The sequence below is a fragment of the Bombina bombina genome, chromosome 6, assembly GCF_027579735.1.
Source record: "Bombina bombina isolate aBomBom1 chromosome 6, aBomBom1.pri, whole genome shotgun sequence".
NCBI lineage: Eukaryota > Metazoa > Chordata > Amphibia > Anura > Bombinatoridae > Bombina > Bombina bombina.
In genome coordinates this window covers 990,269,671-990,282,492 of record NC_069504.1, presented here as the reverse complement: position 1 = coordinate 990,282,492, position 12,822 = coordinate 990,269,671, and the positions used below count along the sequence as shown (strand labels likewise).

Here is a 12,822-nt window from a genome sequence, read left to right as displayed (position 1 = left end):
TGATTTAAAACTTAGTAAACAATGTAGTAAGGCAGCGAGTAAGGCTAGCAGAATGCTTGGATGTATTGGTAGAGGTATTTGCAGCAGAAATAGTAAGGTTCTTATGCCACTTTATAGATCATTAGTTAGGCCTCATCTTGAGTATTGTGTGCAGTTCTGGAGGCCATATCTTCAGAAGGATATTAACAAACTTGAATCTGTGCAAAGGAGGGCTACCAAAATGGTACATGGTCTAAAAAATAAAACTTACCAGGATAGGCTCAATGACCTAAATATGTATAGCTTAGAGGAGAGAAGGGAAAGAGGTGATATGATAGCAACTTTCAAGTACATTAAAGGGTTTAGTAAAACTGAGGCTGTGGGTATTTTACATAAAATGGAAAATTCAAGAACAAGGGGTCATGAGCTCAAGCTAAAGGGTAGTAGATTCAGGAGTAATTTGAGGAAGCACTTCTTTACAGAAAGAGGGATTGATTTATGGAATAAACTTCCTCAAGAGGTAGTAGCAACAAACACTGTGGGGGACTTTAAAAATGCATGGGACAAGCATAGGGCTATCCTACGAACTAGATAAGTTTATACTGTTAGGTAAGGTGGGGCAGACTTGCTGGGCCTATGGCTCTTATCTGCCGTCAATATCTATGTTTCTATGAATATTAATGAATTTCGCAGAATGTTTTAAACAATGTTGTCTGTTCATCCACTGGCAAGTTCCTGGTACAGCTAATCCCTATATAAGATCAGCAGGTAGATATATTCTATATTCATCTCTGGAACAAAGAGTCCATCTAGTTCGAAGTCTTTTTTAAACACAATGTTAATACAAGGTCTGGGTTAAGTGGTCCCTGCACCTACGCACAATTAAAACTGCACCGACATGCACTTACAGAAGCTTGAGAGTTATAGGTAAATGAAAATGGTTTAACAAAGCTTTATTATTTTCTAGGTAGGGGCTCCCAAGCAAATCACTATTTATGTTAAATGCAGTTTTACTGCCGTTTTTTTTAATGTCAGGATAAGGTAGTGAGGGATATAAAAATAAGAAATTCTGAGATTTTTTTTGGAAGCCAAACAGTTATAGAAAAAAAACACAAACAAAAAAAAACACACACACCACTTTTTAAAAAAAAATATATTTGATGGTGAACAACAAAGAGAATGTGTCTAGGAGGCAATATTGGGGCACTCCGCTCCCCCCCCAATACCTGCATTAACAATCACGTGAGTTCAATTTTTTTTTTTTTTACATAACAGATCTAAGTAACAAATAAGTAAACGGAAGGAAGGGGTTAAACCATTTTTGTGGGAGAAATAAGCAAAAACATTTTGATGTTAATAGGAGGCTCGGGTTAGTGTGCATTTGGTCCCTAAGGACTGATTGCTCACTGTTATAAAATACAAATATTACTAATATAGTTAAAAGGTTAAAATGTCAACAACAAAAATTGCTTCAAAATGTCCCTTTAAAAAGTGTATTATTTCATAATAAAGTAGTATAGGCATGTAGATTTGTCAAATTTGTGAGGAAACAAATGTCGAAGATGGTGGACGCAAGCCGCATTTGGCAATTTTTAGAGACTGATTTATTATTGTGAAAGTGGAACACACTGATCAGTGCAAATACAGATCTTAATGTGTTTCTCCTGTTTTGAGGGCACAATATTTAAATATATATTCATAGATGGGTGTTCGAGTCTCAATCATTGGCCTTTTTTTCTTAAGTATCTCCTTAATGAAATTTCTAATGCGCTTTTAAAATTTAGATCTTCTGACTTATGCAAACATTGTACCCCTTATGAAGCCTGAGGTCATTAGCTTGTTCTGTCTGATGGATCAACAAGCCAGCACTGCATAAGTGTACATTCCAGTCACAATTTAAAAGCACATCTTCATTCAATAGAATTATGTTTGCAATATACTTGTATAGGCAAAAATGCTTCTAGTAAAAGTTATCACTGTTTTAGTGTAAGCATTTTCCGCTGCACGTGCATGTGAAGCATAGCTAGATATTCTCAGTGCACCAGCATTTTAAATACTGCAGCTGCTCAGAGCACAAGTGGGCCTTGTATCATGTCAGCAATTAACAAGTTGAGATGTTGGTGCACTTAGCATGCTTAAATACACTTTTTAAACAGCAATAGCTTTTACTAGAAGCAATTTTGCCAATACGTGTATATTACAGAAATGCTTCTATTCAAAACTGCAGCCAAAATTGGAATGCACATGGATTGCAATGTCCATGTACCATATAAAATTAGGTACACTGGCTTGGTTATGAGCGATATAATATATATAACCTCTGATGAAGCGCATTTGAGCATGCGTGAAACACGTCAGATCCCTTGCACCTGTCTTGTACACTGAATAGTGCTTCACCTTAGCTGTTTGAATAAACCACGTTGGTCATCAGTTCCTGTGAGTCCTTTTTTTTTTTTCCTTGTATACGTTAATGGCTGAGCTAGCCCAGAGGACCAGAACCCCGTAACGAGCACCAGCTCGGTTCCCAGCAATGTTTCTTTGATGCATTCCCCTGTTTCATGTGTGTACCTACCCTCACCTGCCGTGCCTCTCTGACGTCACCAATAGGAGGAGCTTGGACGCGGCACCTGCAGCATGTTTAACAGATATGGACAGCTGATCACTTGCGGCCACATCTACCACACACTGCAGCCGCTGTCAGGCAAACTTGCCTTTTTCCTTAAAGGTACCTTGCTCGCTAGTGCATGAACACTCCAGATTGACACCGAGGACGGGGTATACGCATCTATCACTTTACTATATTATGTTATGGGTACTCAAGAACCTGATACTACCTGTCTGCATTTCAAGGTATCCTCAATCAATACAACTATTATATTAATTAACCAGTTGTCAGCGTTCTTAAATCTGTGACAACCACATGGCAATATGTTTTGGAAATAAAAACAAGCACACACACACAAGAAATCCTGTGGGGCTATTTATTAAAGGGACAGTAAAAGTCAAAATTAAACTTAAAAAGGGTCAATAGAAGGAAAAAAGTGCCATGCTATAATTCATCAGGGCATGTAATTGTATCACTAGTGAGCCTGTGATGCTATGTGTGTTTAACCTCCTCAAATGCTGCTCCCAAGCGAATAATGCCCCTGAGCCAATAAGCATCGTGATTTGCACAGCTGGGTTATGCTACTAGCCTGCTGTTGGTCTTGAGAAGTACTTTTACTATGTTTAAAAGGGATAGTAAACACCAAAAATGTTATTGTTTAAAAAGATAGATAATCCCTTTATTTACCATTCCCCAGTTTTGCATAACCAACACTGTTATAGAAATATACTTTTACCTCTGTAATTACCTTGTATCTAAGCATCTGCTGACTGCTAGACATGTGCGATTCAATCCGAATCGAAATTCGGACAAAATTTGTCGAATTCGGAGATTCGGATCAATTTGAATTTCCGAATTGCGGTAGTGCCGAATAAATCCAAATCGATTCGAATTTATTCGGTAGATTCGGATGGCCGTGTATTACACTAGTATTGTACATCCCACTTAACACTTACCGAAATTCCGAACCAAATTTTTCGAAGCTGCACAAGTCTACTGACTGCCTCCTTATCTCAGATCTTTTGACAGACTTGCATTAGTGCTAACTCTTAAATAACTTCCCGTGCATGAGCACAGTTATCTATATGAAACACATGAACTAATGCCCTCTAGGTGTGAGAAACTGTCAAATGCATTCAAATTAGCATATGAGCCTACCTAGTATTAGCCTTTAACTAAGAACAACAAGAGAACAAAACAAGTTTGATGATAAAAGTAAATTAGAAAGTTGTTTAAAATCACATGCCCTATCTGAATCATGGATGTTTAATTTGGACTTTACTATCCCTTTAACATCTTTTTCGGGGGTTAACATATAGGGTTGATAGTAATTATTAATACAATTACATGCTCTAAAGAAGTAGAGCATGTCATTTTCTCACTATAATGGAACCTTAAATGGACTGGATAGAGCATGATATTTTAAACAAATTTACAATATCAGCAATTTAGCTTTTTGTTTTTGCTATTTATTGTTGAATTAGTTGAGTTCAAGAGAGTGCATGTGTCTTTAACCATCTGGTAGCAGTGTTTGCAGGGTTTATAGCAATATTATACAAAGTTGCAAACAATGCAAATACTAAGATACGTGCATGCTCCTAAGCATTTAGATTTACACTTCAAACAATACAAAAAAAAAAGTGTCACTTAACATTAATTTTAAAGTGACCTTAAACATAATTTTAACTTAACCAAGTCCCACTCACATAAAACGTTACTACCGGAGCGCCACTCACATCTGGCAATCCTGGCAGGAAGTACCCTTTAGCCACTATTAATAGAGCCATACATCTGGGCAATCACTTCAGAAATATTGGTGATAAAACCCAAAATGCAGGAGTTTCTCCATGTGGTTTTGCTCAGGCAAAAAGGTAATGTATGCTCTTTTATAAAACCTCACCTCCCCATCCACCTCCTGACTTAAGGGACAGTCTAGTCAAAATCAAACTAATGATTCAGATAGGGCATGCAATTTTAAACAACTTTCCAATTTACTTTTATCATCAAATTTGCTTTGTTCCTTTGGTATTCTTTGTTGAAAGCTAAACCTAGGTAAGCTCATATACTAATTTCTAAGCCCTTGAAGGCCGCCTGTTATGTCAATGCATTTGCACACTTTTGTTTACAGCTAAATGGCACTAGTTCATGTGTGCCATATTCATAACATTGTGCAGAGGATTAGATACAAGGTAATCACAGAGGTAAAACATATATAAATATAACAGTGTTAGTTATGCTAAACGGGGAAATGGGTAATAAAGGGATTATCTATCTTTTTAAACAAAACAAATTCTGGAGTAGACCATCCCTTTAAAAGTGACCCTCCACCTGCACTGACACATAGACCCCTATTAAAGTCCTTGTGGACAAGGTTCCCAGACAAGGAACCTATCCTCACCCCTTCAGGGCCTCCAACGAAACATCAGCTGCCGGAATTTAACATTCCGCAAGCAAACATTTATAGCCCCTCCTCCTGCTTTCATAAAACCAACAGAGTCTGGGTTGTTTAACATCATCCACAACCGCTGAGGTTGCAAAGTGGACGCAAAGCTCCTTGCGTAGCTTCATAAATGGGGGCCATAGTGATTTTTTTTCTTTTCTTAAAATGTCCCTTTTGAGCACTAGTTTTCAAATCTGTTCTTACGCCTCCCCAACAGGCCAGATTTTCACGATTAGCTTGGGCGAGAGCAGGTAAAGTAACCAGGTTTACTAATCAGCTGACTATTTCACCTGTGGAGGGATGTACTTTCTATTATCAAATTTACTTCTTTATCTTTGGTAAACATTGCTCTATTCCAAGACAGCATACTGTGGAAGACTCAGGAGTGTGCACGTGTCTTGAGCACTAGGTGTAAAACACATTCATTATTGCAAACACCACTGCCAAGATACATGCATATTCCTGAGCCTACCTGGGTATGTGCTTCTGGCAAAGCAAACATCTCAAGAAATTAAAGGGTTAGGAAAGTCAAAATTAAACTTGCATGATTCAGATAGAGCATATAATTTTAATACACTTTTAAATTCACTTTTATTTTCAAATGCGTTTTGTTCTCTTGGTATCCTTGTTGAAAAAAAATACGCACATACCCTACACTGGTGGGAGCTAGCTGCTGATTGGCTAACTAGATGATTTCCTCTAGCTGCCAGTAGTGCAGATGATCCTTCAGCAAAGGATAACACGAGAATTAAGTAAATTTGACAATAGAAGTAAATTGGAAAGTTATTTACAATAGTGTGTTTTATCTAAATCATGAAAGAAAAAGGGGGTTTCCTGTCCCTTTAACAAAAACATTAATTTTGTGTATCCTGTTTAACATACCGGTACAAACGGTTCGGTTTTTCACCATTTTTTGTATAGTGTTGGATGGCACACGAGAATTGTCCACAAGATAGTTAGCAATTCTTACTAAATGACTTATTAACAGACGTATCTCCCCTGTGTTGCCAAGAGATATGAATGACTATTACACAAGAGCAGAAAAGACAGAGACCCAATTGGTCTTTGAGCAGTTATGTAACTTTGTAATAGAACGTCCCTTTAGATTTATCTTCATTACATCTAGCATAAAAATGCTAAACCAGAAGCTGAATACTTTTCCAAAAAGGGTTCTATACAACATCTGGGCAGCGATATTGGGATACATTACAGTACTGCAGGTATTAAAAACAATTTGAGGTTTAATTAACATCTCATATTCCTTTCTATTTATTTTTTAAATTGCATGCTCTATTTGAATCATAAAAGAAAAAGCTGATTTTCAATAGCCAAACTCCACCCACTATCTGCCTTATTTGGAGGAGCCAATCTAGGCTTTAGCCTGTAGTAAATTGTTTTGCAGGAGATAGAGAGAGATAGATCTCTCTATCAGAGATAGCCTTCAGAAGCCAGCAGGGTGCATTTCAAGGTCTGAGAGTTAGAAAATACTCTATTTTCAGAGTTAATTTACATAAGGGAGCAAAATAAATAATGAAAATATATTGCAAAGTTGTTTTATTATTTATAACTAAACATGATATATAAAAATCTCAAGGTGTTTATGATAGACGCTAGAAAATTTTGTTTCGTAACAATTCGGTATTTTCTAAATTTAGTTTCAGATGCATTCGGAAATTCGGTATGTTTGGATTCATTCATTAAGTTACGTTGATTTGGATGGTTCCAACCAACACAAAAGGAATAATTTCACTGTTCATCTTACTTATACAGGTGTCCCTTGTTTTACAACGGTTCAATTTACACCGTTTCAGAATAACAACCTTTTTTCCAGTCATGTGACTGCTATTGAAAAGCATTGAGAAGCAGTGCATTTATTAAAATAGCCAGTAGGTGGAGCTGTCCGCTTGTGTTGCAGCAAAGCCAAGCAAGCTGAAATTAATCAGTTTAACCAGACCTGAGCTATTGAGCAAATTTCAAAGGAACAAGATCTTCCTGTCTATAAATCAGTCCAGATTGGAATGCATAGAAAGAACTGTTTGCAGAAAAATGCAAGTGAAGTCTGTGTTATGCGATTATTTTATTAGGTTTATAATGCTGTTTAGCATTTAAAGTCTTCATTTGAAAGCTTTAAAAATAATGTATTAGGCGTTACTTCTGACAATTTTGAGAGGGACCTGGAACCTATCTCCCTCACTTCCCATTGACTTACATTATAAACTGGGATTCAATTTACAATGGTTTCGATTTAGAACCATTCCTTCTGGAACCTAACCCCAGCGTAAACTGAGGGCCACCTGTATATATATATTTTTTAAATAATAAATATGGAACGGCAATGGAATTGGGATTAGTCCAGAGAGTCAGACTATCGCGCCACGGCCATTCGAATAAAACAAATTAATCTGAACTCATTTGGATTTTTTTGTTACAAATTAATTCGGATTAGTTTAGTTTCGTTACTAGGGTGATTCAGATACATCCAAATCACCCGATTTTCGTCTGAATTTTGATTCGGAATAAAACAAATTGCACTTCTAGTTTACGATCACTAAATGCTTTACCTGTAATTCAACTATGAAAATTGTATTATTTCCACACCCCTCAGAAAGATTGGAGTGTATTAGTGTATTCCATGGAATTAAAAAGACTTGAACCTCCTAGATGCAGCACTCTAATTGGTGTATATGTGCAAGAGTTCATTTATATCCGTCCCTAATTGGCTAAAGCATAGAAGAAACAGCACTCAAGCAGATTTTAAAAAAGGTATGTCTCTGTAGTCTGCAAAAATATTTTACTAAAATAAATTTAAATATATTCTTATATAAAGATTTCAAAATGATATTTTATATGCAGAACTTTTCTAATGCAGCGATTACTTTGAACACACACACACACGGCTTTAATGCCCATTTAACCTAGCAGCCAAGGAAAAATAAAAAAGATAAATTTGTGTAGTAAATCTGCCAGTCTTTTTAAATAGTAATTTCCAAGATGTAGTTTTTCTTTATAGAAAATTATTATTATATTTAATTTTCTGAGTCTTGAAGTTTTTCCTATTCTATATATAAAAAAAAAAATAAAAAAAAAAATATATAACTTTTTCCCCCTCAGGGGTTAGCTCCATACATATTAGTGAAAAGAGCAGCTTATTTATGGAGTATTATTTCCTTTTAAATATGTTCTTGCAAGACACCAACAACAAGGGTTAATGTGAAACAAAGCTGCCGAACGGCAAAAAAACAAGTTTTATTATTTGATCATGACACGTAATCCAGCCCTCCAATATGGGCAGTACATGTCCCAAAGCACTAACCAATCGTATCTCTAATTTTTGCATATAATTAAAAGCTGATTTCGGCGTATTGCTCATGCACACTTTAATCCTACAAATAGCGCATGCCTGTTTACTGTGGGAAGCCGAAATTACCCATATGGTATTCAATGACATTGGGCTATCTTGCGCTTATCGACTAACGGGCATTATCTTCCAACCTGGGTTGTCAGCACTGATTGGACAAAGCTAAAAGCTAGCAATGGAGTGTGTTTGGAAAGGGTTACAAATTTGTAGAACACTTTGCTGCAAAACATTAAGTATTTGAAACAGATAGGGCTTTGTAAATATATTTATTTTTAGTATGTTTTTTGCTTTTGTCCATAGATTTTTTGTGACTTCAGTGTCCCTTTAACTGCACATATGCAGGGATAAAAATCATAAGGCATAAACAGTTAGCTTGTAACCTGACACTAATAAAACTGCTGTCCGCATTTATCGTTGCACAAACATTTCACCAGCAATGCTTGTGCAATGCCGCCCCCTGCTCACTAGTGGCCAATCAGCCGCTAGCAAGGGCTGTCAATCGGATTGGGTTGAATTCAATGGACAGGTTAAAGGGACATTGAACCCAAATTTTTTCTTTTGTGATTAAGATAGAGCATGACATTTTAAGCAACTTTCTAATTTACCCTTATCAAATCTTCATTCTCTTGGTATCTTTATTTGAAATGCAAGAATGTAAGTTTAGATGCCGGTCCATTTTTGTTGAACAACCTGGACTGTTCTTGCTGATTGGTGGATAAATTCATCCACCAATAAAAAAAGTGCTGTCCAAAGTTCTGAATTAAAAAAAAAAAAAGAGCTTAGATGCCTTTTCAAATAAAGATTGCAAGAAAACGAAGAAAAATGAATAGGAGTAAATTAGAAAGTGGCTTACAATTGCATGCTCTATCTGAATCATGAAAAAAAAATTGGGGTTCAGTGTCCCTTTAAGAAGCAGTGGTCTTATGAGCCTCCGAAGCATCATACGCTGCTTGATAATTGGAGCCCTATGGCTTAACAAAAATGCTGAGACCAGTTTGCTTCTAGAAGCCAGAAGTATGTGGCTTGTTTTTTTAGACTACATTACATAAAACCAGATGGTGTTTTGCTCACACGACATTCAAACACATAAAACAAACCTCAAAATATTTGTCTTTTAAACCTGGCAAAACAATAAGCTATTTGAGAATCATTAAAATCATCTGGGTTTGTGATCAGGATACAGGAATGGAGAATCTTTACAATGCACCCTGTACTAAAATAGTTACTAGCAGGATCAGCAACAGTTGTGATCATACGGTGAATAAATAGTGAAGCCCTTTGCTCAACAGAACAGGAGCTTGGGCTGTAAATGTAATATTAGCTGTTTTTTTTTAATGTTTAGCTGCCAATTGCTACAGCAAAGCATTTGCTCCAGTTCTTGTTAGTCGCTTGGAACATGGGGAGAAACCATTTTAAATGTCACTGAGAATGGAGACATTCTGAAGAAACAATTAAAGGGACATTGTACACTTTTTTTGCATAAATGTTTTGTAGATGATCCATTTATATAGTCTATCTGGGAGCGTTTTTGCAACAATGTATAGTTTTTCTTATTTATTAACATTGTGCTTATTTTCAGACTCCTAACCACGTCCCAAAGTATCAGATGTACACTGAAGTCTACAGATTGCCTGCTTTCTCCTGTTTGTGTAATGGGTTTTTTCATATGTGGGGGGGGGGGGGGGAGTGTCTGCTCTTCCTGCTTTCTCAGCCCCTTCCAATAGGTGTTCCAGCCTAACCTCATCAACAGTGCTAAACTGTGAGCTTCTGAGCTTTTAAAAGGATTTATACTGGATTTTTAGAGCAGTATCTGTGCATATTCTTCTTTAAAGTAGTGTCTATCATCATCAATGTTTGAATGCCGGTGCATGGGGGATATGAACATTTGCCCATGCAGAGAAAAAAAAAAAAAAAAAAACACACACCCACCACAACTCAAGCAGTTGTATATTTCACCAGAATCATGCTTCTGTACATTGAAATCCACTGATTAGCAGTCTAGATTATCCTTTTAACCCCTTTGCGATCAAGAGAGGATAACAATACACTTGCTCGCAAATTAGTGATCAAAAAGATATCTTTATTGGGAGTTTAGATCAATTCCACACTGGGTCATCATTGCTACAGATTTGTGAGATACAAACCGGCTCAACTTCAATTTCAACACAGCTTCAAAATAAAGCCAAGTTATTCTAATTTCTTCCATGTAAGAAATCTTACTAAATTTGAATTATGGCTATGTATTAAACTGCTATGTAACGTTGAGTCCCTGTAAAACAGAGGGTTCACTTGCTTAGATTACGAGTGGAGCACTATTTAGCACTTTCGCTAGAAGTAAACTTTTTGCGGACGTAGGGTTGCGTTGGCATTACGAGTTGAAAGTAAAGAGTTATAGCTCTCATGTTAACCCAACGCGTGCAAAAAGCCAAACTTAGAATATCGCACGCGTGATAATCTATCCCCCCATAGATGTCAATAAAGACAGAAAAAAAAGTGAAAAAAAACAAAAACACCCAAATCGCGCGCAAACACAATATATGGCATATTCTCAGGTGCACTAATCCAACATGAAAATATTTTGCATTTCAATGTTCTTGACATAGAATATGTTGTATTTGTAAATAAATAGGATTATAAATACACACAATATATATAAGAAGGGATAGGTTATATCCCAAAACGTCACTAAAAAAGAAAGATTGCTTTAACTAAACTGATTGCAGACCAGTGAGTGCTTATTGTGAATATATATATATATATATATATAGCACTATTTCTTTAAAATAATGTTTATTAGATGGTGTTATGACTAGCCGCACTTTTTAATGTATTTTTGACGTTCTAACCTAATGAGCATTAACTTGAATTGTGGGCCAGCGATTGTGTTTACTTTCAACTTGTAATACCAGCGCAATTTAACCTGTTCGCAAACTAACCCGAAAACCCCAATAATCGCTTGCGCGCAAAAATTTGCGCTCCACTCGTAATCTGGCCCTTAGTGTTTAATGTGCAGATGTATTTGTAACCGCATCGTTTTTACATCCATATAAAATGTGCATCAGCACACACTGCCATAGTAACTGCTTAACAAGATTCTGGTGTGCTTGATAGTTTAGAGGAGGAAAGCCTTATTTTCTAGCAACATCAGGTTAACTATATTCTATTTATTTATTTATGTATGGTCCTATTGTTATAATCTTTTTAGGCATTTTATGAAATAACTAGTAACAAATCAAAAAACTGTTTAAATTACAATTTTTAAAAATAAATAAAAAACATTTCTTATATATTCAGAATCAGGGTACAAAGAGCGGGTTTTGCAAGATACAAGTGATTAAAATTTCCTCTTTTTAAAAGCTTAAATAATGAATTTTATGGGGGGGGGATGATGTCACTCACTGTACAATGTTCAGCTAAAAGAGAAGCGTATATACAGTACATAGAACAACATAATAGGTAGTATCTAATACAGTGATGTCATTTATATCCTTAAGCTATAGGCTAAGTAAAACACAGATTAGTGCAAAGCAATTAACCAAATACTGTTTAAGAATAAAAATAATTATCATATTAGATGGTTTATTTTTCTTATGTGGACATATTAAATAAAAAAAATTAAAAAAGCTGTAAATTCTATTATCACATTTTTCTATTTATAAATGATGATAGAAAGTAGCTAATATACATCAAGGAGAGGGTAACGTCTCTCTTACCGATTTCTGGTCAATATCCTTCTGGGCATTTATCAATGCAGACAGGTAGCAGGGCAGAAGCCACAGCATTCCATATTTCACCCCCATCTCGGGGGATCTTGGTACCACCACAGTGCCCTTGTGGGTTGCAGTGAAATGCAGAGCTCTGCTGGTTATCTGACACCTTCCTCTAACACTCAGGAATAATCTGTCACATTCCCTGATCACTTAGTAAAATACACAAGGCTGAGCCAGATCCAGCCAATCAGGGGGAGAGAGCAGATAAGAGCAAACTGTTAACCCTTAGCTCCATAATCCCCACTGTTATGGATAGAAAGCAAAGGATCACAAAACGGATGTTGAAATATAGTAATCTGGAGCTTCACATAAAAAGCATAGTCATTGCCAAACTAAAAAAAGAACAATGGGGTATTGTATTAGTCACACATTGTTTAAGCTCCAGTTAACCCTAATTTAATCAGTAACCTAGGAATACTTTAATTTGGGATTTATTTGCATATGATTTCATACAGAAACAGTAATTAACTTTAATTTTTATACATCATAAAAAGTGATCTAAAGTGTAAAAAAAGTTTTTTTTATCTATTTGTTTATTTTTGTGTTAATATTTAACTACAGATCACCTATCATTAACACAGAAAGGTTGCACTGGGTCCAGTTATTGCAGACCTGTATAATGGCATTTTCTAGTACTGAGATTGTAGAAGGGCTGATCAGTAATTGATTT

The 12,822-nt window shown here is 36.0% G+C and overlaps 1 protein-coding gene across 1 annotated transcript in view; it reads right to left on the bottom strand.

The window, feature by feature from the left end:
- The window catches only part of GPX3 (glutathione peroxidase 3), a 142,684-nt gene extending 130,358 nt beyond the window's left edge, over positions 1-12,326 (bottom strand). The window contains exon 1 of the mRNA XM_053718677.1: positions 12,096-12,326. Coding sequence (XP_053574652.1) covers positions 12,096-12,182 — 87 coding nt within the window. The 5' untranslated portion in view covers positions 12,183-12,326. The remainder of the gene's footprint in view (positions 1-12,095) is intronic.
- Between the last annotated feature and the right edge of the window lie 496 nt (positions 12,327-12,822).